This window comes from Cariama cristata, unplaced genomic scaffold, assembly GCF_000690535.1.
Source record: "Cariama cristata isolate BGI_N322 unplaced genomic scaffold, ASM69053v1 scaffold7199, whole genome shotgun sequence".
Taxonomy (NCBI): domain Eukaryota; kingdom Metazoa; phylum Chordata; class Aves; order Cariamiformes; family Cariamidae; genus Cariama; species Cariama cristata.
Genome location: NW_009633958.1, coordinates 16,225 through 40,592, shown reverse-complemented (window position 1 = coordinate 40,592; position 24,368 = coordinate 16,225). Strand labels below are relative to the sequence as shown.

The window sequence follows — 24,368 nt, the reverse complement described above, 5'->3', positions numbered from 1 at the left end:
TATTGGTCTAGACTTTTTTTGCATTGTTTCTAAGCATGGATTTTCTCTGAATGAAAAAGAAACTATGGGTGATTTTTGAGAACCATGTTTACTGAAGCCAATTAACTACATGGCAAGAATACCCCTTTAACAAAGATATTTCAGTATACCTAGATACTTAGGTCAAGAGTCAGTAACTTTGACTACACTGACCAGTAAAATCTGCAGTGATGATCTTTTTGGATGTATTTTTCCTAATTGACCTTATCCATATCTTAAACAGCTAACCCAAATCTTTTTAAAAGGCAGCTGAAACTCTGTGACAGGGACTAGTAAGAGCAACTGTTCTGAACTGAAGGTGGTGTCAACCACTGTGTCTGATCCTTCTTTGTTAGGCTTATCCCAACTTTGGACTGTTCCATGTATAAGCATTGGATATTGTTTAGATTTTATCAGCTAAAAAGGTTGAGCTAAATTTAATACCTGTCTCTATTTTAAAGAACAGTATTTGAGAGAAGCTTCCAGGTTAAAGGTGCTTTTTAAACAGATAATGAAATGTAAACATCTGTATTGTTTTTTTGGATTATCTTCAAGCACTTAAATGAAAGGTTATATTTGCTTTGAAGTGAGTCCAGAAATACATTCCATCTGCAAAGAGGTACAGCACAGCATCAAAGGGAACAGAATACAAGATCCCTCAGTCTTAAGGTCTTCAGTGCACCTAACTTTCAGTCTAGCTGTTACCTAGTTTCTCAAGTAGGAAACTAAAACATAGAAGCTGAATGACTTGCTGAGGGTCAAATGAAGGAAGCAAGAATGCCCATGTGTATCCAAATGCTTCCCGTTGCCTCCTGTGGGGTGCATCTGCATTAGTGAGTGATCCAGTGAAAGGCGAGAAGGACAAAGATGTTGGATTTGGCACAACCCCATACAATTTTAGGACTGTGTATGACCATGCTGCATGGTTACCAGCAATGAAATTCATTCAAGGTGTATGCACTGCACATCTGTCCCTAACAGACAATATGAGGCAGATTTCTGTACAGCTGCTCTAGATTGCTTAGGGCTTACTAACAGAACCCCACTTTTGTAGGGAACCAACTACTGGGGGAGTTTGCATTCAATTTGCAACAGAGACACTTTAGGTGATGCCCCTAAATGTATGTTCTGCCTTGCTTCTTCGAGATGAGAAACAGTTTTGAGTGCATCAGTGATGTGCTGCAGTAGACTCCCAGTAGACACAAAGCAAATTCATGCCTAAAAGGAACCCATACTAGGACCTGAATCACTAATGTAGACCAACCCATAGTGTATAAGCACAGTGTCAAGAGACCTTGGTTATTCACAGAAGTAGCTATGGATATTCGTCAGTCTAAATCCAGTTTTAAAAACCATTTAATTCATTCCTGTCCAAGGCTGCTTTCTTATGCACATCGCACACCAATGTGTTGCTAAAGCCAAGATGCTCTGGCAGTGCAGAACCACTTTGCAACCAGCAGATGGCCGCTATTCTGCTGGTTTGCCTTTTCAGCCGGATGCCCAGATACCTGTAGATTTGTGTTGTCTTTCAATGTAAAGCATAACCCGGTCAGTGAGTCTGGTCTGTCTTTTTCCTCTTTTTGATTCATAAATTTAAAAATAAAGAGCTGCTATTCTGATAAGAATTGTGAACGTTGGTGCAGTAGACAGTGGCTTTTTAAGCTGCAGAAGATGATAATGATAGTTCTGAATCACAAAAGGAGTCGGTATCAATGTCACTGCAAGAAAAGTAATAACATTTCCTAACATGTTTTTGTCTTCACATGTTTTAGGAGATCATACAAAAATAAGTGTAAACACCAGAAATGTGTTTATTGAATGTACAGGCACAGATATTACAAAGGTAAATTTATCTTTCCTGCTTTTGATACGTTATAACAACATTGTTTTCCCTTTGGGTGATAGGGCTGCAATGCAAAGACCTATAATAGCCAAGCATTTACTTTATGGAGCCAACCTCCGCTTTCAAAAGGACAGGATAAGTTGCGGGACTACGTGGAATTGCCTCAACACATTTTCAGGCTTGCTGTACAGACAGCATTTTGTTTTTACTGTGTCTTTACATTGACACTAAGTGTTCAGTTTGTACGAGAAAGTAATTTAAGTAAATTAGGGGCTTTTTTTCTTGTTGAGCACTTTTTCTACATCTGAAAGGCTTTGAAAAGAGAAAATTCACTAAGACTGCCTATTTTGCCAGAATATTCTTTGTAAAGAATCATTTTGTCTCCTCCTTAAAATTTGGGCTGAGGGAAGGAAGACGACACTTTTTCTTCTTAGTTATCTTTTTCAAGCAGGGATGCTGTGCAAATAATTATCAAATCGAAGTCTTTCCATATGCAAATTCTGTAACTCAAAGCGAAGCATGAAAGCTTAGCAGTTATAATTGCCTGTTCTTGAATATAGGTTGTGCATTCATTGATAGTTTCCCTAAAGTGTGTATCTTGATGCTTAAGGGCAAAAACGCTTTTAATTTACCCTACTACACAATGATATGTTAATGACAGAAATAAATTTGCACATTGGGGAGTGGCTTCTAAGCAAACTAATAAATAGCTGCTTCTTGCTACTGCTTGCCTTGATAGTAAAAATAAAAATAGTGCTGTGCTATTTAGATGAAGGAAATTATACTGTGAGGCGTCAAAAAACCAACCCTTGTAGATTAAGAAGATGATCTGAATCTCATGATTATGTTCTGTTATACTAATCTCCTAAAATATTAACTGTAAAACAAAATATTTTACAGATGAGGTTATTTGATAACGTATTACTAAACAATGCACAGTCCTTCAACCTCTACATTCTCACTTGAACTTCAGTGAAATGACTAATTAGACTGAAGGTTGGGAAAACCCAGTTCCAACTGGTAATAAAACCCCTTTGTATCTTCAGAACAGAGTTTAGCAAAGATACATACACAAATACCTCAGAAACTTGAAAGTTTCAAGTTTTTACGTAAAGGTCTCTGCAGCAGAAGAAAAACATTTTTTAAATTAAATCTAGTATTCTAGACTGCTAGGATTTTGGTTGTTAAGTTATTAAATACTATAGAATAAAGAAAGTGTAAGACAAGATTTTTTTCCCCTTTTTTATTAAGATATTTTGTCTACTTCCTCACAAGTAGATGATGGATTTCAATGTGACTATTATCTTTATTTTGTAGGCAAAAATTGTTCTTGATATTATAGTCACGATGTTTAGTGAATATTGCGAGAAGCCATTCACGTGAGTATAAATCTCCAGTCAGAGAGGTACTACATTTGGGCCATGTGTTAAAAACATTGTTACTTCTATTTTTCCGTCTCTCTCAGTGTTGAAGCAGCAGAAGTAGTTTATCCTAATGGGAAGACCCACATCTATCCGGTAAGCATAGTGATATGTTATCTCAGTATCCTTGGGGAAAGGATTTTATTTACACAAAGGCTGGTAAGAGTGACATTGTCGTCTTTTTCTGCAGAGGCAATATGTACTGGTTCTGAGGTACAGTGTAAAAGCTCAGCTTGGCACTGTCTGTGTATTAGCAAGTTGGGGCCTTCTCTAGCACCACGAAAAATAAGTCCAGCTCCAGCTTCCCCTGATCTAGGAAACTCATTCTGAAGCTCGACTAATTTATGATAAGGCTAAAAATACAGTCTCACTGACATAGCCCAATACTCCAAAAAGAAAGGTAGGGTTTAAAGTTACAAGTGGTAACCACTGTTGTGGTTTAGAGTTCATGTGATACGAACTTTTTCAGGAACAAGTAAAGATTGCAGTCAAGCGTCATAATCTGTGTCTAAAGCTTTTAAAACCTATGTGTTCCAAAACAGGAAAAATGAATGCAGGAAGAGGTCCTTCAGCCTTAAGCCAGTGGACAACTGAAATCAGCCTCAACATAACTTACTTATCAGATTTGGAAGCTTTAATGCCCTTCAGTTAAAATAACGTGGTAGCACTGGATTTTTCTGTCTTTCACTTTGTAGACTCCAACTATATAAAGGTTTATAAGGCAGGATGTTGACTTGCAAGTGCAGGTCTGCCTGCATTCAGAGTGCCAGGCAGACCTCTCTGCAGTAATGGAGTCTTACTTTTTTGTTCTCTTAATAAGTATAAAGCAAGCAATTCCTCCTGTTTTCTGAAAGTAACTGAAGACAAACAGAGATCTGGTTGAGTTCATAAAAATCACATGTATCAAGCAAGTACAAAATGTTTAGAGGGAAAGAAACTTATTTTTACCAAGAATTTTTCTAGTGGTACTTCAGCTTTTTCTTTTAGCAATGTCAGCTTTAATCAACAGGGGAAAGACCTAGAATCATGAAGAGATACCCAAGAAAACAGAAATCTCTGCAGTAACCAAAGTAGCTTCCCTAGATAAAATAGAGCAAAAAATCCCCAAAGTTTTAGTTTTTTAAGGTTTTGTATATCTAGAATTTTAGAAACACCTAAGTAAATACAGACAAATAACTTTCTTAAATATGTTGCAAACTTTCTAAGTAAAATACCAGTAGGCATTTCTGTGCCAATATGGAAATAGAAAGTTTTCTTTCCTTTTCCTCCTAAAAGTAATTTGATCTGTACTAGACCATGAGATCTCTTGCACAACCACTCACTGCTTTAGGGCTTTGACTTAGGATGAACCGGTGTCTAGAAACTTTCGGCAACTGTCACTTGCACGTACCAGAAATTATCGGAAATTTCAGTAACAGGGATTTCATGTGGCATTCAACCTTCTAGCTTAACTGAGAACAACTTTTGCATCGCTTACTATAACAATATTTTAAGGTGACAGGATTCTTGAAAACGTAAGTTTAGGCTAATATTCCACACTTGCCTTCTGTGGATGTCATTTTAGTATCGTAATTAGAAGAAGCTAGATTACTAAGATGTCCAAATCAAATCCTCTTAGGTAGAAATGCAGGCATTGTGTATGCTGAAAAGCTTTGTCTTTCTTTTTAGGAACTGGCTTACCGAAAAGAGAAAGTGAAACCTGAACTCATTAACAAGAAAATAGGAATCAGGTGTGTTATTGCAAATGAAAAAATCTTTTTCATTAATCATGAAAAAGGTACTAGAAAACATTGATCATTGCATTGTTTCAAAAATGTTTACACTATGATTTTTTTTTAATTTATCAAAAATTCAGGAGTTATCTTGGGTAATTAGATAAACTCTGTAAGACTTCTTCCCCTGTTTTCAATGAAAGTGAATGATTCTTTATGGTCTCACACAACTGTTATGAAGTAAAGAAAAATGACCGTCTCAGGAGTCAGAATCTGAGCTGTCTCTGATTGAATACTGTCTATGTACAGTCCAGAAAGCACTTGGAGATTCTTCAGGATATAAGGCAATGCAGCAGGAACACTGATTACTTTAAAAAGCCAGTCGATATAGTACGAGATCCATAAATTACTATTCTTTGTTTTGTTTCAGTGAAACTCCATCAGGCCTTGCAAAGCTGCTGACTAGGATGTGTTTGAAGTCACACGTCATAGGGAATGGGAACAATATAGAGGTTGAAATCCCTCCTACCAGAGCGGACATTATCCATGCATGTGATATCATAGAAGATGCAGCAATAGCTTATGGTTATAACAACATTCAGATGACTATTCCGAAAACGTACACCATAGCTAATCAAGTAAGATTGCCCCTTCAAATAAACGCTCTGTTGTCAGTAAATGACTAGTGCATGCCAGAAGGGCTTTGGGGAAAACAGAACCTAGGAATTAAATATTTTGACATGCTTTGCCTTGAGAAGTATTTACCATGGATAGGATACAAAACAGATGCCCCACTGATTTGAGTAAGTCCAAGACCAGTGGTTGCTGGTACTTGAAAAAAGACAGGGTTTAAGTAGGGAGCCTGTATTAAATCTCTAATTGGGAGATTCATTTCCTCAGGCAAGCCTAAAGGCAGCTGGCTGACACTTTCAAAAATTTTAAGCACACAAGCGTAGTACCTCCCTAGTGAATTGACTGTAATGTAACAGGCAGAATCACCTCGGGAAAGAATAGAAAAATGGTTTTAGATGGAAGTTGAAAACTTATTTGTTTCATTTTAGCTCCCCCTCAATAAGCTCACAGAACTTCTGAGACTGGACTTGGCAGCTGCTGGATTCACTGAAGCACTCACTTTTGCCCTGGTATATTATATTGATTTCATATTTTTCTTAGTTGCATGTTGGAACAATGATGCAGCCAAAACTGCAGAGAGTAGTCTGAGGATATGTTGTTGTATAAACGTACCAGTATTATCTGTTGCTGTTTTGGCAGCTGATTGTTTGCTAGTGCTTTGGAATTATAATATTTTGTGAGTTTGTACCTCAGAGAAATTGACTAAGTCACTGTTAGTGTGGCATGTAGTTCTAAGTATAGAGGGAAGACTAGCTGCTTAAGTACTGTTTTTAGTTTAACTTGATAGGATGAAGTTGTAAGACAGCAAGTCTCTGTCAAGACTTTGATCACCAGATGTGAAATTCATCATAGTTCAATAATCTGGAAATCAAACACAAAAATTTAGTACTTTCTGGTGGATATTACTACAATTTAGAGATTACCCCGTTTCTATTTTTCTCTTTTTAGTATCATCACTTGCCCATGATTCCTTGCATTAGATACCAAACTGATACGTAGTTAATCAGTCAGCAAAGAGTTTAAGAATACCTGTAAAAAAGTTATAATGCACACTAAGGGGACCAAAATTCCTCTGTAAATTTCACTACAGGTGGGTGGTTTTTTTGCATGGAAGAACAAATAAAAATATAGTAATTGTTGTTACTGCTGGTTGCAGGTATTATTCATATTATCTGTTACAACCATGCCACTAGTCTTTTACCAAGAATTATGACTACAGCAGCATGTGCCACTCCAGTACTAACAGCTGGCATAATTTCTAATACTGAAATTTTGCAACAGGATTGTTCTGTTGCAACATTCATAAAATGCTGAGTAGGAAACACCATCTTTGTCCATACCCCTTTGCCATAGTTGTGAACTGGATCAGAGAACCTGATCTAATATTAAAAAAAAAAAGTTAAGTACACCCCCATGCCCTCCAAATGTATGTGGTAACTGCCCATACATGGAGATTGGCATAGTCAGCTATTGAAATTACACTACCTATTTTAGAAAATCCTTTCTGTTGCAAGATCTGCTCAAAGCCTTTGCCTTAAAGTGCAATTTGTGGATGTTTTAGCACATGGGGAGCTACCATTGCATATTCTGTTAAAACCTCTGTGGTATTTCTCATCCTTTTCCTGAACTTAAAACTTATTAGATGGCCAGAAGTATACATTCTTGAAGGTACACAACCTTTGAAGAGATAGTTATCTGATCACAGATTATTTTTTGATAACTTACTCAAAGATTTTAAGATACAGTGATGCAGGCTCCTGAAACACTTCCACGCATTTGAAAAGTTCAGGTATTGCAGCTAAAGTTGGTAATCCAAATGAGTTGAATAAAATTTTAACACCTTCAGATTTGATGGAGCTTCAAAAGCAAAATTTGGGCTAATTATGAAGTCTGAAAAATATATTCTAGTTTTAATATTTTGTATTTAAGTAACCAGGACAATAACAATTATTACTTCCTGCAGTGCTGGTATTCAACAAAGATACTCGGACTACCTGCGGTAGTACCGTGTTGGAGAAATAATATATATAACGTAGTCAAGCTTTTACAGATTTTCCTTATTCATTAATAAATATAAGTAATTTTTTTCAGCACTGAATAGGTAATATGCTTAAAAACATTGAATGTATTACATCACTACAACTGAGGACCTTTATGAACTGCAGCAGCAGAAGTCTGTGAGATCACGGAGTATATCATGTTACCACATTACATATTTGTATTTCTGCTGTGGCATGATGAAACCCAGAGTCTGCTGTGTCACCAACACTTTATTAAAACACCAATGCGAGGACTATGACAAATATCATTTATGCTACAACATTCTGTAGCCCAGTGTTATATGACAAACACTGCTTATATATTTGTGCATACAATCTGTTTCTTGGTTTAAGCCGCAAGTTATACTTGTACACAATAACACTGCTTTCTGTGAGGAGCTCCAATTTAGCCAAAATACATTTAGTTAAATCACAGTAACATACTGTAGTTTAGATACACATCTGAAAACTGTTTAACACAGTTTTCTCCTCCTAAGGTCAACATTCATTTAAGATTTTTTTTTTTCATTCACTAATCCACTTTTTCAGATGGTATCATCTGCTCATTTTCCTCGCATTTGGTATATCGACACAGTATTCGGAGTGCTGCCAGTGCAAAGGGAACACTTCTGGGAGACTGCAGTATACTAGCAAATCTTCAATTACATGCCTAGTCTGGTATTGGTTTCTTTAATACATTAATAAAGCTATAAATTCTGGAAATCTGTGGTGTGGATCTTACCAGTAGCATCTGTTGCTGTATCAGACATCAACTGAGCCTGATAAAGTGCGTGTGTATTGCTTTACTGACCAGCTTAAAAATACACCTTGAGAATAAGGGCTTTAAAAATAGTCCAACTCAAAAAATGAAAACAACAATGAACTATGAGAATCCTATGCAGCTATGAAAATAGCGGACTTGGCCATATGACCTGTTTTTCATAGACAGTACTTTACTTTCTGTAAGTAGCCTCCAAGGGATTGTTTTCTTTGTGAGGAAGCTTGGGTACCAGTCCCTTTACAAGCGCTATTTTCAGAATAAAATACTTTACCCACTGCAAGTCGGGAGACAGAATCTGAGCCTCTGTTTTTAAAACAGATGACAGCAATCCATGACAGAAGCCTAAATAAACACTTGCCTTTTATTTTTTAAACTAGCTTTGTCTTGGTTAGTAATTAACATTTGTAGATAAACCAGTTTGCCTACTTAGTTTTAAGACTGGGGCTTAATTTTTATTATGAGTGGGTGTTGCACATGAGAGCACATATTATGGGGCCTCAGAGCAAGTGCTACAATTGCATTGTTCATTCTTGATATCAGATTTCTTCATTGGCTTACTGTCTATTTTAACTACTTGACCTTGGTGGTTTTTTGTCTCTTCTTCTCAGTGTTCTCAAGAAGACATTGCAGATAAACTTGGCATGGATATCTCTGCAACAAAAGCAGTGCGCATAGCAAACCCCAAAACTGCAGAATTTCAGGTGAGATAATTCAGGTCAATTTTGACAGCAACATTGTCACGGATTCTATATTTTAAAAGGAAAGAAAGGAACCAACGGGAAATAAAATTTATAAACGATAGAGCTACTTTTCCTGCATTAAAAAGGATGTGCATACTTATGTACTAAACTTGCTAGCAGTCAACTTCTGAGAATTCACTGAGAAATACCTTATTCGCTGTGAAATACTATTAGCTTTTCAATAAAATAAAATGCCACGCTGTGTATGACAGCATGTGGCAAAATTGAACCATCTTATTACAGAAAATCCCAGATGATTGATCAACTCCTGCATTTAGAAAAGCCATTCAATATAAATGGAACTACTAGACCTGGCAATCTCTAAACTTCCTGAGCTCTGGATAGGAAATGTTTTTTGTAAAAACTATTAACTATTATTGCTCTTTTTTAATTCTAATACAAAAGACAGTCTTCTGCTGCCCTGAGATTCAAGAACAGAATTTTTGCTTACCTCCATGTATTTTTTGTTCTATTTGGTACCACAAATAAGGAGTCACGCAAGACACTGTTGTAGCCTGTTTAGACTATATCACCTGTTCATATATAGCATTTGGCATGGTGATTACAACTGAGCAATATAGAATGTACCACAAACAAACAATACTGAGTATGAACAAAAAGAGAAAAAGTGGTAGCCTCTCTAACCAGGTACAATTTCAGATACCTGTTCTTCAAAGACTGCAGGCCTTAGCAGTAGCAATGCTGCTAAGCAGTTATATTATTGGCTGAATATTCCTTGTGGCAAAAATAGCCTCAGTCTTTTAAAATCTGTAGGCCGCCCTGAAAATTCAGAAGGATTACTCTCTGTGATGTACTATAAACTTTCAGCTTTAGATGTTCACTGTGATGGGATTCATCAGGATGGCTTTTCCCCCTTCCTCTGCCAGCAAGACAAGGGCAGGATGATGCCAGGGATCCTCTTCCAGCAGACTGTGCAGCTGGAACTCTTCATTGGTTAGGAAAAGTAGGATAAATAGACAGAAATGCTGGATGACTGGTGATAAGAAGTAACTGTGGCTGAGCACATGGTAACTTTTTACCTGCAGCCAAGCAGCAGTGACTCCCATCCCTTTTCCATTAGATTTACTGAATCACACTCTTCTAGTTTGGGAAAAAAAAAAAGGTGCACTTCTAAGGAAGTGTTTGAATGTATCTGTAAGAAGAGTAATATGCTTGCCTCTTGCTTGGGTTCTTTGCATATGTTTTCTATGTATTTCAGGTTGTCCACAACCACAATCTAAATATATCCATTTCTGTTACTTAGGTTCTGCCTATATCATTGATTGGTATCAGGAGGTATCAAGATAATATTTCAGATATCACTTAATATTTCCAAAATAACACTTAGTATTTACCTTTTGCATAAGTGAGCTTAAATTAATGGGAATTTTTTTTGCACTTCTTTCTATATTATTTTTCTACCCTGTGCTGCAGCTCAAGCATCTGTGAAATGATACGTATTCTTAAGCTCACATATACGCTCCTTCAGAAAATCCAGTATAAAGAACATGCAGAGAATGTACATTTTCAAGTTTAATAATTCTAAAGCAAAGATGCTTAAACATAAGAGATAAGTGCAGACTACTTTTAAACTCTTGTTACAACTGAGCAAAGCAAAAAATTAAGAAAACTAACATTAGCTATTTTGGAAGGTATTTCACTTGCAGCATCCATGTTTGCCCTGCAGGTGGCACGTACAACCCTCCTTCCTGGGCTGCTGAAAACTATTGCTGCTAATCGAAAGATGCCCTTGCCTCTCAAACTCTTTGAGATTTCTGACATTGTAGTAAAAGATCCCAATGCAGGTAAGCGAAGGTTCCTCAAAATCTTTGATAATGGAAATATGTTTACATACCAAATGGTAATAGTAAGTAAATCTCTATTTCTTTAAAAATTTAACAGTTGTTACAATACTACCTTGGGTTTTTTTGTTTATGTGCACAGCACAAGAGTTAAGAGATTGGCATAATAGGCTACATTTTAGAGTGGCTAGAGATATGGTTCCATTTTAAGTGCCCTCTCAAAAGTGCATGTAGGTACATTGCAAATATTCTTAGGCATCTAAATATCCCTTAAAATCTGTCAAGAATACTGCAAGACTGCAAGGATAAATGCAAGACAATTTTGCACCAGAAAAGAACCTGCTCAAAATTGCTTATGTTGATGCACCTGTTTTTACTTGCTCTTAATCTAGTGTTCCTTGTATTCTTATCAGGGATGTAACTGATGAGAGAAACTACCTGCTAGTCATGTTTTCAAGTGGCACAAACCTTGGAAAGTAGTCAATATCGAAGGCATGCTGCTATTACAGTACTAGAGCCTGCTTAAACTGCTGCAGTCTCAAAGATGTGCGGTGCTGTGCCAACTGAAAAGCAGTATGTCTTGAGCCTGGGAACAGCAGGCTGTATTTGCAGACAAATTCTGTTCTGGAGAACTTAATTTCAGAGGAAAATTTTGGGGTCAGTGCTCCTCAACATGAATCGCTTTTCCATCTTTCCATCATCTTTAAACAGGATTGCTTGTATTTGTTCTCCAAAGTTATCTTCTGGGAAACTGACAACCAATATGAAGAATTAGATTGGTAGCACAGATACAGGTAAAGAATGGAGCAAGTCTGTGTATAAAAATGTATAAATAAATAGAAAGCTCAACAGTATAAAATTTCCTCTCTCATCTATCAAAAGAATTTCCTTATCTTTCCACTTCATCCAACTAGACTAAGAAAGTGTGGCTGCCTTTGAATTGTTCTGTAACCTTAATTGTTTTACGTGAAACAGCCAAAGCAGCTAGTTCACTTTTCAAAAGCTTCAGTGAAATCTCTCCTGTGTTTTGGGGCCTCTTTGCACTGATTTTACTGTACAGGATCAAAATTTCAAATTATCTTTTTTATCTGGAAAAATGTATCAAAGTAAAATTAACTGTAAAAATTGATTTTTAAATGTTAAAAATTTGTCTAAAATTTACTGATTAATTTATTTCTATATGGTATATTAGCGGAAAACGAGTGCACAAGCCAGAACTTTCGGGAAGTGCATGTACACTGAGTTACAACTGAAGTTTTGCCTCAGTGAAAAAGGCTGACATTACTTTAAATTCAGCAGCAGAAATCTGTTGTTTTATTATCTGGTTTCAGATTGTAGTGGTTGTGTTTAAGGTATCTGAGATCTGCAAAACAAAGGTTTATATAAGGCATAAACAAAATGGCCAGTAAATTGCTTTGGTGATGAATCTGTAAGTTTTGTTTTGGTTCTTTTTTTAAAGAAAAAAGAGCCTTGCCAAGTAAAATAAGCAGTTTTAGCAAACCGTGAAGATTTTTTTTATTAAATACAGACAGTTTGGTGGTGCAGCCCATTCCTTCTTGGGCATGCAGTTAGCTAGAATGTGAAAAATGTGATAGAGATGGCAGAATAGCATCAGGATTCTTCAGAACCAAGAGTGGGGTTATTTGTCTTGGACTAAGGAGTGCGTTTATTCTGGCTTTATAAAATTTGCAAATTAAATTGTTACCTTTATTTTGTGTGTATTAATTGTGGCTCTTGAAAGCTTAACAGTTTACTTCCAAAATTAAACTTGCCTAATAAACAGTTTGAAAGGGGAGGGGAGAAAGAAATAACTGGTAACTCTGCAAACGCTGAAAAATGTGAGGTTGTCCTCTCACATATGGAATGAGATTTCCTGCAGAAGGCTTATGTCATCAGACTGACTAATTTAATTTTATTATTTCATGATTTTGGCATGCAGAATTTCCAATTAATAATTTAAAGAGTATGGGTCAAACAAGTACTGACGTTAACTGTATTTGAAATAGCATCTTGTAGTCATTCATGTGTGAATGAACCTAGCTCTTTTAAACACACTGGTTTTTAATAAAATACCTTCTTACACAGAACACATACTTACCAAGGTGAACTGAACATATTTCTCTTCAGACATATCTGGCAGAAAGGTTTGACGTACTAAATTAGCAAAACGTGTGCCAGATTTAATATAACTAAATGGAACCAAATCTGAGCAGAAATGTTTCTTCTCAAGGCAGGAGGAAATGTGCTGATTTTGAGTATGTTACACAGCATTTGGATAGTTAACTTGTAACACTAGATAGCCACTTCTGGTAGGATAGTTGCACTAGTTCAGCATATAAATAATCACTTTACACCACCAGTCCTAACAGAATACCCTTTCGCTCCCTTACCACAACTAAAGAAATGAATCCATTAGAAAATCACCTCTGACCACTGATCTTGGAGAACCTGGCAAGCTTATGGTAGCACACATTGAGCACAATGTACATCATTTGTAAATACAGCTGCTGCCATGTTTTGAAGCCTTTTTCCAAACTGTCTGGAAGTGTTCGTTATATGCAGAAAATAGTTCAGGATTTTTGTGAGGCTGAGAGACAAGTTTAAATGAGCAGGTGCCCCATTTCAGATCACGAAGTCATTTTTCTGAAGCATCTCTAATTTGGAAGGGGGCAGAGTAGAACACTAATTCATCTTCCTCTGCACTCTTTTGGCTCCCATATTCCTAACCAGCTGCCCATCCTTTGGATTGTTTTTCAGCAGCATCCCCAGGAAGCGCTTTGAAGTCTCAGAAATATATATATACATAATTTAGGTTGACATACTTGGCAGGCTCATTTAAAAAATAGAAATGTTTCATGGCATGACACAAGAGATCTCTTAAGTGAGTTATAAAGAACTGAAGCATTTCTAACATCCGCCAGCTTTTGCCTGCAGTTCCTAATACTTTTTTTTTCCTTCCTATCGCGTGTAGTGAATGAACTTCTTGTGTTGTAATATAACTCCGCAAAGGAGTAAGTTTTATAACACAGCTTTTTTGAATGCTTGAAAATGCATCCTTTCCTTTACCAAGGATCTCTACAGTTGAAAACATGAGGTATAAAAATTGTTGTGTGTGTTTATTTCTGGTACTTTAAAGAGTAGCGATCTGAAGACACCATTGACTATCTGAATAATAATGAAATTAAAATTCAGATACTTGTCACAAATTCTGCTAGCTTAATGACTCACAGAAAAACAGGAAATCACTCTACTGAATGTCTAGCCCAAAGAGTGTGCTGTCTTAGGGGAGGGAAAAACATTTTCTTTTCTGTTGCTCAGTACAACATGAAAATAAATTCCCACCATTCATGACTGTATTATTGATTCGTATCTTAGTAGAGCTGGGAAAGAGATATATATGGTGCGACTGAACAGCCAGCATGCTCAGACCAGAAATCAGATGTTGCACTTATTGGTATTTTCTCTGTAGCCTTTACTTTTCTGTGTTGCCATTTTAACTTCAGGATTGGATTCTCCAGCACTATTTGTCACTGCAAATTGTTATAATGACAGGAAAAAGGTCCTGAGTGACAAAATGCAGATTTAACTGCCACAGTAAGTTCAGCTTTCAGTGACCGATGAGAGAACTTGCAGCTGTATTGCGAAGTTGCTGCCCTCGAAGTTTTGAATGACTTTTAGTTCAAATAGGCTGTGCTTTCATCTGTTGTGTAGGCTCGTGGTCCTGTATTTCGCAGTCCTTTTTAATCCATGTATTTCTAGTCACTTGGTAAATGTTTTCCTGTTTAGTTTTTGACAAATTTTTTGTTACTAAATGGTTAGTTGGAGCAAATAAACAAGATGTAAATTTAACTTAAAAATAATCTCTAATTTCTTATGTGGTAGATATTAACAGTTCAGGGAACATTCAATCAAGTGCTAAAGCTTCTGCTTGTATTTAACCTCACTGTACCTCAAGCACAAAGATTGGCAATGGCAGATCAGACCAAAGGCTCAGTTAGCCCAATAACCTGTCCGTAACACTAGCTAAAAGTGGTTGTCAAGGGAAAAGCATGAGAGCAGGTACACATATATATACTACTTCCAGAGTGCTCCCCTGTTCTCCAGCCACGAGTAACTCAGGGACTTCCCAACTCAAATATGGTTCTTTGTCTGTAGTAAGTAGTAATAGATTTATCTCCTGTGAACTTCCTCTGCCTCCTCAGAGCTGTGTGAACTTCCAGCATGCACGAAATCCTGTGGGGAAGAAGCTTCACTCCTTAACTCTATGCTGCCTAAAGAACCCACTCCTTTTCTTGTTTTGATTTTGGCTCCTGTTGATTTTGATATCACTTATTTCTTGTATTGAATGCAGCAGGAAACAATTGATGCCTGTAGAAAAGAACTGTCTCTTGAGGTCCGAGGCACTCAGTTCTGATACTTATGTCCAGAACTATGTGGAAGTACAATTCAGACCATAGGTGCAGCTATAGCTCCCACAAAGTCACTAACCGTGTAAGGATCTTTAGCCACACTCCTTCTATAAGCAGTGGGCAGTGCAGTGCCTTTTTTCCTGGGAACACTAAGTCCAGCTGAGATGTTTCATGACCAGGGGTCCTGACATGCTCAGTGCGAACATAAGTTGACTCTGTAAAGAACATAATTCACCCTGGCATATACCGGATTTGATGTGCCTTTCTTTTGGGTGACTTCTGGAAAGAAACATGAAAGCCCTATGCATGCAACTATGTCACATGCTGCTGCCTTACCTTAACTTGCAGACCAGACAGACTTGCTCTTTTTACTCATTCATTCTTCATTCCTTCACTACTGAAGAAGTTCTTAATCCCTCTTTCCCCTCAAACATTATAAGTATTTATAGATCAGAAGGATTTGGGGGTTTTTTGTTTGTTTTAAAGGGAATGCAGTTCCTGTCAGTAAAGACATTTCCTCTCTATATCTAATCACTGTTAAGTGAAAGAGAAAGATGAGAATGTCCATCTAGACATGAGCAACTGGGAGACTACAGAAGCCAGAGGACTCTCTAGAAAGGGAATAAATCTGTGCATGAAAATCCGGCTGTAACTTGTTGCACTATATGTCAATATTATGAAGCAGTGCAGTAGAGAAGGAGATCAGCCCATGACTCAGAGTCCATGCTATGTGCATGTAAGCTGTCCTTTTGACTAGCTCTGGCCCAGTTATGTGTGCTGAATGCCCTGGAGTGGTTGTAGCTATCCAGATGCCCTTCTAGAACACCTGTCATGACTGAATTGCAGCTGAAAGGAGTCCCGTTCATATGCCACAGGGTTGCTTTACAGCGTGAACAGAAGCACAGTAAGTGTGGATGATCAGGAGATTTCCTTCAGAAGCGCAGGTCTGGTCCAAACTGAAATGCAATGTTTATAACTTAAGATACTCTCAAAGCATATGAATGTCCAGAAGAGGAGGGACAGTCACGTAAAGAGTCCTTCCCTGGTTTCAGCAAACTTTGCCCTTGTATAGGCCAACCTTGCTGGACACATGCTTGCATTTTAACCTTGAGAAGGTAAAAACCTGAAGGCAATAAATGAGTTCAGTACATGAATCAGTATTTTGAATTTCACTGCTACTCATTGGCAACTGTAACAATAGACTGGTTACTCTATTCCTAGATTGTTCCTCTCAAAAAGTGAAAACGTTGAAACCCACAAGGAGTAAAGCTTTGAAGTAGGCCACGGTCTTCCTAGAGAGTGTGTATTGCAATGGTGTAGCCTAAAGGTACAAGTGTAACAACATACTACTACATACTCATTTTGAAAGTTTTAAAAAAAAAAATTTAAGCGTATTTTGATGAAATCAATAATGTAAGAAAACTTAGAGCAGGGAGAAAGCAGGGTTTTGACTTAAGGAACTGTCCAAAGTGGGAGACACTAGTGCCACAGTCTTGAATTTGTGCAATGTAGCACATTCTTCATAGTCACTTGGTTGCAGGGATGTCCAAGATGCTCGTGAAAAGCGTCAGTTGTGATTTGGAAACCTGTGTGAATTTAGATCTTTTCATAGATTACCATCCTAATGTTATTACTCATTTCAAGTTGTGGGCTAGTTGTTTTGTACCGGTAGTTATGTGGCAGAGTTCTATAAATATTTCACTTTCCCACCAGCATCACAAGTTTCTTGATGCTTACTGAGTATTTGTATTTTGGCTAGTGTGTTTTTAATTTCTTTAACACTTAATTATATGCTTAGTACCTGTCACTGTGTAGAAGATACTTTTATGTAACAACTCTGTTTCCTGCCCAAGGCATAAGATACTTTCAATCTTTCTTTACATTTCTGTGAGGGTCCAGTGGGTTAAAGAAATGCCATTATTTCTTCAGATTATATGACAGGTGTGTCAGAGAAGCCATTTTACATACTCATTTCTCTTTTCAGCCCCAAGTGCCTCATAGCACAGCAGAAGAAAACTGATGCAAAAAGCAAGGTTGAAAGTGTGATAAAGTTTCCCAGATAACAAAATTGTTTCCTTCTTCAGATGTAGGTGCGAGAAACTACAGGCATTTCTGTGCAGTTTATTACAACAAGAGCCCAGGGTTTGAGATTATCCATGGTTTGCTGGACAGGGTCATGCAGCTTCTTGAAGTACCACCAAATGAAGAGAATGGCTACACAATCAAGGCGACTGAAGGTAAGGAAGACAGAACTGCAGTGTACAGCAGAGGTTGTTCTGGAGCTCAAATGTTCCCCTACAACCTGAGGTGAATTTTGGTTGTTCTCAGCAGTAGGCACTAAGGATTAATATTATTATATATGCTCTCATACTGCAGTATGATGAAAGGATAATGAAAAGGCATTAACAGCATTCACTGATTGTAAAATGGGATTGCTATCTTTCTGTGAGGTAATCCGAGTTTGCGAGTTAACAGCTTTTTAAGGAGACTTACAGTAAAGCATATGCCATGAGCTTCATGGACTGTTTACAATGAATTAATCTGCTGGTGGCAAGGGTAAGTAGGAATTCACTGAATTGATGAATGTGCCAGATACCCACTGTATTCTCTTTGGCTAACTGCCTGGAAAAGACAACTTCTTACACCTGATCTTTTAGTTTATAGCTTTAACTATAGCTTTTGTTTACATACTCATATAAAGATATATGCCTTATCTGTCTTTTATTCAAAGACCTGCTGTCTTTGAGACTGAACCTGCTGTTTAGACAAGTAGTTGTGTAACAGCCCTCTTCCTTCTCCATACAGGGCGAGCTGCGCATGAATTAAAAATAACATCCTTAAGTGCAAAATCTCCTCTGTGTATGTGCATATGTGTGTAAGAGAGAAAGCAAGGAGGTTGACCCCATTACTTCATTGAGAGAGCGTAGGTTGATGAAAGAGAGCAAGCATCAGCAACTAATCTATTCTGCTACTTAAAATAACAGTGTAGTAAATACAGTGTAGAAAAGCAAGACTGCAGGGATAGCAGCTATGATTCTACTTATACGTCATGCATTGGTGTTCAGAGATATGAGACACTGACTCAAATTGACTCAGCTTGAAGAAGTGCCTCCATTCTGCACTTAGCAGAACAAGTGGCACTGACAGAGAGTTCCCAACAGCCTGACCGAGCTTGCCTATTCATAGAATTTTAATGAAAAATTGTTAGATGTCTCCCTGTTTTGCAGTGCACTGCCAAGATGCCAAACATAACACTTCAACTAAGTGGTCTCCTAGCACTTTAACGCACTTTTGTGTCATACACAGTGATGGTTTTTTTTTTCCCCTCCTGTTTTTTGACAAAGTACTATTTTGCTCAGTATTATTTAGGCAGGCTTTCAAAGGGTTTGTTCTAATTCTGCCAAGCACAGAACAGGTCATAGCAAAGCTTCATATTTGGAAGGGGAGTGTGGGGCAGGGAGGGAGGTTAGAAGAGCCTCTGAGAATTGGGTACTCAGCTGTCACTGACATCAAACCAAACTGTTAGATTCCACTTCAAAACTCTTCTGTAGCTCATTTTTGAGTCGACATAGCAGGAGTTTGCTTTAGTACTGAAAATATTTGCAAGTGTTTATATTCTGTACTGTATCATTTCAACGATGTATGGCTGGCTTCAAGAAACTGGAAAAAAAGACCTCAAAAAATAATCCTAACACAGTGAAGAAGTTATTTCTAAATACTAGCGCTGTTTAATATTCCTGATGCTGTGGGATTTGTAATGCCCATTCAAAATCCCTGCATTCCCAGGACATTAGTCCACAATGCATTTAGTATAAAGGATGAATTATGCGTTGTCATATGCAATATATTACAAGCAGTTTGTGGCTTTTGGCTATAGACAAAAAAAAGTGCCTACTACTTTCTATTTCACCAGTGATTCTGAAACTCTCCTGAGATGGCATGTAGAATCCTTGCAGATCTCCTAACATTGGAATTTAACCTTGGTAACAATGCAGACGGCTGATACACTAGTGCCATAGTGAATGCAGGGTCACTGCACCAACTTACTTAAGACCTTTACTGCAGAGATGGTTGGAAGTCAAAGTAGTTGGGGGATTTTGTTGTTTGGTTTTTGGGTTTTTTTTTTTGTTATTTTGTCTTTTGGTTGTTTTTTTTTAAATTTGCTTCACAATCTGTCAGTTAAGCATGTGTGAGAGAAAATGTCAGCAGATGATGGAGTAAGGTCAATTGCTGAGTGAAAAAAAAGATATCCTGTAACAGCTTAAGAGACTGCAGGATACGGAAATAATTCAGAACAGTGCAAGTTACTTCAGAGGTTTTAAATCAGGACATTACTCATGGCATGGATTTTTAGATGCATCTTTATAGAGCATGCTTTTTTATTGGCTGTGCCAAATTAAAAATTTGTACAGTGAGAAATGGGTTTATCCTATGACTCTGATGTAGAAATACCCTAGATACTTCTTCTGTACCTGATCTTAAACAAGACGTGAGACTAGTAAGCAACACAGCGTAAAGGTAGATGTTTAGTCCAGTTGTTTTTATTTTAATGAGTTACACAAGGAATAGTTCTAGTGATTACTGGAAAACAATACAGGGTAAAAAAAATGTTGGTTTAAATGAGCAACAAAGAATAACTAGAGATGTATTGGGCACATATTTGCCCCTTTTCCAAACTCACTTTGAAAAATGAAATGCCTCTGCTATAGTGCTGTTTGGCCCATATGTGCAAATCATGGTTATTTAAGCTCCTTCTGTTCTACCAACACCTAAGTGCCCTGTGATTTGACCTTAAGGTCAGAGCCTCGTTGCCTTTATAGCAACACCTGTGGAAAAAGTACAGATGCTAGAAAATACGGGTGAAATTGTGATGTTCCCCTGGCCTTTGCACTACACTTCGGTGTAATCTGAGCTAGGTAATAAATGGAGAAGAGCTATTTAGAGCAGCCTTAAGGAACAGAGGGTTTTGAGTGACTGAATTCAAGGGTTTGAATATACGTTTGGCACTCAGTGCTTTTCAATTTCTTAAAGTTACTAATGGAACCATTTTTTTTTTTTTCTTATTACCACTAAATATACAAAATTACAAAGTTTTAAAGACAGAACTCTGAAATGCTACCTGTTATTTTAAAATGCAGAGAATGGACTTTTTGATACATTAGTGAATCCTACAATTACTGGCCTAGAAAGGCATTTTCTTTTTTTCTTTGTTTTATAGCATAGGTATCCATAATCATAGATTGAAAAGAGTATGATTATTGCATCAATCCTCAAATTTGTATGTGCTCCATAATAAAAATTTTTGCATAAAAATCTTGGAAGTTTTAGCCAGTTCCATACCATTAACGAAATGTAAAAATCAGTATGGATGTGTATGATTAGGAGGTAAACAAAATAAAATCAAACTTTTTAAATAGTAAAAATATGAGTAGAAGGAGCCAACAAATTAAGTCATATATTGTCAGGTAATTTAATAAAATTATTTGGTTTTGAGTTCACTTTCATTGGTTTCGGTTTCCTTGGATTGAAAATTAGAGGCATTCTGATAATTATATTGGAAGTTATTCTTAATTTCAAGTTTGAATCTCTCACAAATGGGTATGTTTTCTCCAACATTTTGATCATCTTGTGCTTCTGGATGACCACCTGAGATGACTATTTTCTTCTGGAAATCAGAACAATGATCACAGGAGGTGATGTTAATCATGGGATTTGCGTCCATAGTAAAGTCTTACTTAGGCTAAAAAGAATAAAAAAGGGCTTAGTAAATACTGACAGTGGATTCTGTATCGCAGTCTTCAAAGGAGTGGTGTGAAGTGTAAGGTGTAATTATCCTTGCTCCCATTGTAACATTTAGAATGACTGTCCCTTATTTAAGGAAAGAGACCATAGTTTTGCAGTACCTTCTGAGAGTCCCTATACTTTGCGAAGTGAAGTTAATTGGGCACAAACTGTTTGAAAAGGGAAAATATCCATATTTTATGAAAATGAAGCAATTTGATAGGTGCACAGAAAATGTTAACGGTAAATCTGTGCATCAGTAATGCTTCACTGTCTGCCCCACTACCTTCATGACAAAATTAGTATTTGACAAAATAGCGTTTATTTGTGTGAAAACAAACAATCCCCGAACAGTGTGAGCTTGTGACATGAGCTACTTTTTTGTACATTATTGATTCTTGTGAATTTCAGCAAAGTCTGGGATTTTTTTTTTCTTTTTGTTAAGTAAATGTTTGTGCCATTCATTCTTTTAGGGTAACCAACAGCTTAGTAAGGCTGGAAAGTCAGCCTGTTTGTATTCAACCTAAATGTGCACTTAATAAATGCATACTGAGTCTTGCTTCCTTCAGTAATTGATAGTTGTCTCTCAAAAATTGCACTCCCTTCTTTTTACTGCCCTTATTTAATTAAATGAAAGGTGTAATAAAGTGTAGAAAATTTTAATTCCATAGTAAGTCATAGTAATAGCTTCTCATTTAGTAAGGTTTAGCTGTGAAATTAGAGGTGTAATAGTTATCTCCGTAACTAAGAACATCAATAAACATTTGCTTTTGTAATAATAATTATACAACAACTTTAAAGAAGATTTAGACTGTGACTCTCAATTCACAAGACGAGAGAAGGCTAGGACTAATTCTGAGTTACATGGATAAAATTGAACCTCATCATCTATCTCTGGTGATCAGTTTAAATTGGGAGACTGTAATATACACAGACATTTAGTACCAATGTTGAACTTGGCATTATTAATACCTGTTTTATTTTAAGGAACTGTAGCTTGATTGTTCTTAATGGGAATCCTGGCCTTTCAGTTGCCCATCTTGGCAGCCGTTGCATTGTTCATTAATGTCATCCACCTTGGAATACTGGCACTACATTTACATTTTTCTTGTACTAGAGAATTCCCAGTATTGTTACTGTAAGTTAACAGCAGCAGGCAGGATATTTGCTTTGAGAATTACACCATAATTCTGGTGCCTCAGACTCTTAGCATCTCAGAAACATCCTAGTCCTGGTAGATGTAAGCAAACATACTCCTCATTTTTTCAGTGGACTGGAAGACACCTTATATTCACAAATACCTTTTTTTCCCCCCAATGAAAAGAAATATTTATTAAAGCCTTATACATTTCTGTCTGACATAAAAACTTCAACTAGTCTTGTTAGCAGATTACTTTACCTACAATTTGTTTCCAATATTCTTAAAAATCTTTCTAATGCTGTCTTTGTTGCTGCCAGTCATTAATCTTTCCTAATTTATTGTTTCCTTGATGAATATTCAGCCAGTTATTAATCACATTTTATGAAGTGCAATATATTTCTCTCATTTTTGTCTGTAAGTAGCTTTTCTGATTTCTTAACACTTTCATTTCAGCACTAAATATGGATAGGGTTTTAGCCAAAAGTGTTCCCCGTTTTTGTTGTGAAACTAGTACTACTTGTTTATCAAATAAATTGTTCTTGAAGATCTCCTGATCTTCCACTCCTATTTCTCTGTTTAGTTCCATCCCCTCTCCCAGTCAGCTTCATGAATTAACAACACTAAGAGGGAAGGACAGGGGGTTTTTAAATCTTACTGATTTTAGTACTTTTAGATGTATTACCCTAATTCTGCAAGGGGTTTCAGGAGTTCCAGCGCTGATCATTACAATGGCTTAATTATGAGGCATCTTGCAAAATTGTCAGTAGTTCTTGTGGCTTTTCCAATGTTAGCCACTGCTTTGAGAGCTAATGAATTTCTAATTAATTTCTCATCCTTTTCTCTTGAGCACTTTTTTCTGCAACATCAAGGGAGCTTAGTTACGTGAAGAACTACAGTTCTAAGAACTCAAAATTAAATTAAATTACCTAATAAAAGTAGGTGTGGCTGCTCACTTAATGTCCCTGTAATTGCCGATTACCTCTGCACTTTATTTCCTTCCTGTAAATACAGGACTTCAGATTTATAGGAACTAAATCCCTACAAACTTAGGCCAAGTTTATTTCTGTTGTATCAAGTATCTTCCCACACTAGTGCTGACGTCTCAAATTTGGTTGTAATTGGATTAACACCCAAGGAGGTACCTGGCAAAGATATGAACCAGGAGAGTTGCTTACATTATTTCATTAACCAAAATGGGAGTCTACAGTGTTTGGAGTTTCTCCAGCTAAGCCTGGTTTATCAAAATTTGACAGCATGCTGTGCTGTTGGACATCTCGGAGGTGTCTTGCTGTTGCAAGTGATGCAGTTAGCCCAAGCAACACAAGGAGTTTGTTGCAAAACCCATAGTTTGGTTCTGGAAATAAGTCTCAAGTGTGTTATACCCTCTTTTTTTCATAATAAAAATAACTTGTATCAGAAGCGAGTTTGAGGAGGGCTTTTTCCAGTCTTATGGTCATTTCAGCTCCTGTTCTGAAAGTTTTTGAATGTTCCTTCCCAGTACCCTTCAAGTATAATCTTGTTGCACAACCCTTATCCCCAAAAAGGGTGTATCAGTTAGAGGAAAGGTACATTATTTTAGCACAGTATGGGATAATAAAAGATTTGACAGGTTTAGACTTCTTTGGTTTTTAAACCTTCATCACCAAATCATGATTGACACACTTTTCCCCCCACATATGAAATAAAAAAGTTCAATAAGAGAACAAAGAAAATATTTGTTTCTCAAATTCAGAAGATGATTTCAGAAGAGAAACTCCTTTGAATTGACTCATTTAGAAATACGTTTCCTGTAGTATAATAGTGGGAGGGGAAAAAAAAAAAATCTATCGTAACTGCAAAAATATTCTGGGGAGGAGTGTCAAGGCAACTTGTAAAGAGACACAAGCTATCTTCTCTCATCTCTTTCTTTTTGCAAGTACTAATAAAGACTACAATGTTTTTCTTCCCATTGCATTTTATTCTGAGAGATTAGGGATGGTCCAACAAGTAGCAGGATTTCTGCTGACAGACTTTTTGTTTTCTACCAGTTTTTGTAAGCTGCCAGAACT

General features: G+C 36.9%; 1 protein-coding gene across 1 annotated transcript in view; it reads left to right on the top strand.

The window, feature by feature from the left end:
- The window catches only part of FARSB (phenylalanyl-tRNA synthetase, beta subunit), a gene marked incomplete at its 5' end in the record, with an annotated part of 38,576 nt that overhangs the window by 5,054 nt on the left and 9,154 nt on the right, over positions 1-24,368 (top strand). Inside the window, 9 exons of the mRNA XM_009706971.1 lie at positions 1,791-1,861; positions 3,179-3,240; positions 3,327-3,378; positions 4,951-5,012; positions 5,425-5,632; positions 6,056-6,136; positions 9,056-9,148; positions 10,875-10,992; positions 17,483-17,635. Coding sequence (XP_009705273.1) covers positions 1,791-1,861; positions 3,179-3,240; positions 3,327-3,378; positions 4,951-5,012; positions 5,425-5,632; positions 6,056-6,136; positions 9,056-9,148; positions 10,875-10,992; positions 17,483-17,635 — 900 coding nt within the window. The remainder of the gene's footprint in view (positions 1-1,790; positions 1,862-3,178; positions 3,241-3,326; positions 3,379-4,950; positions 5,013-5,424; positions 5,633-6,055; positions 6,137-9,055; positions 9,149-10,874; positions 10,993-17,482; positions 17,636-24,368) is intronic.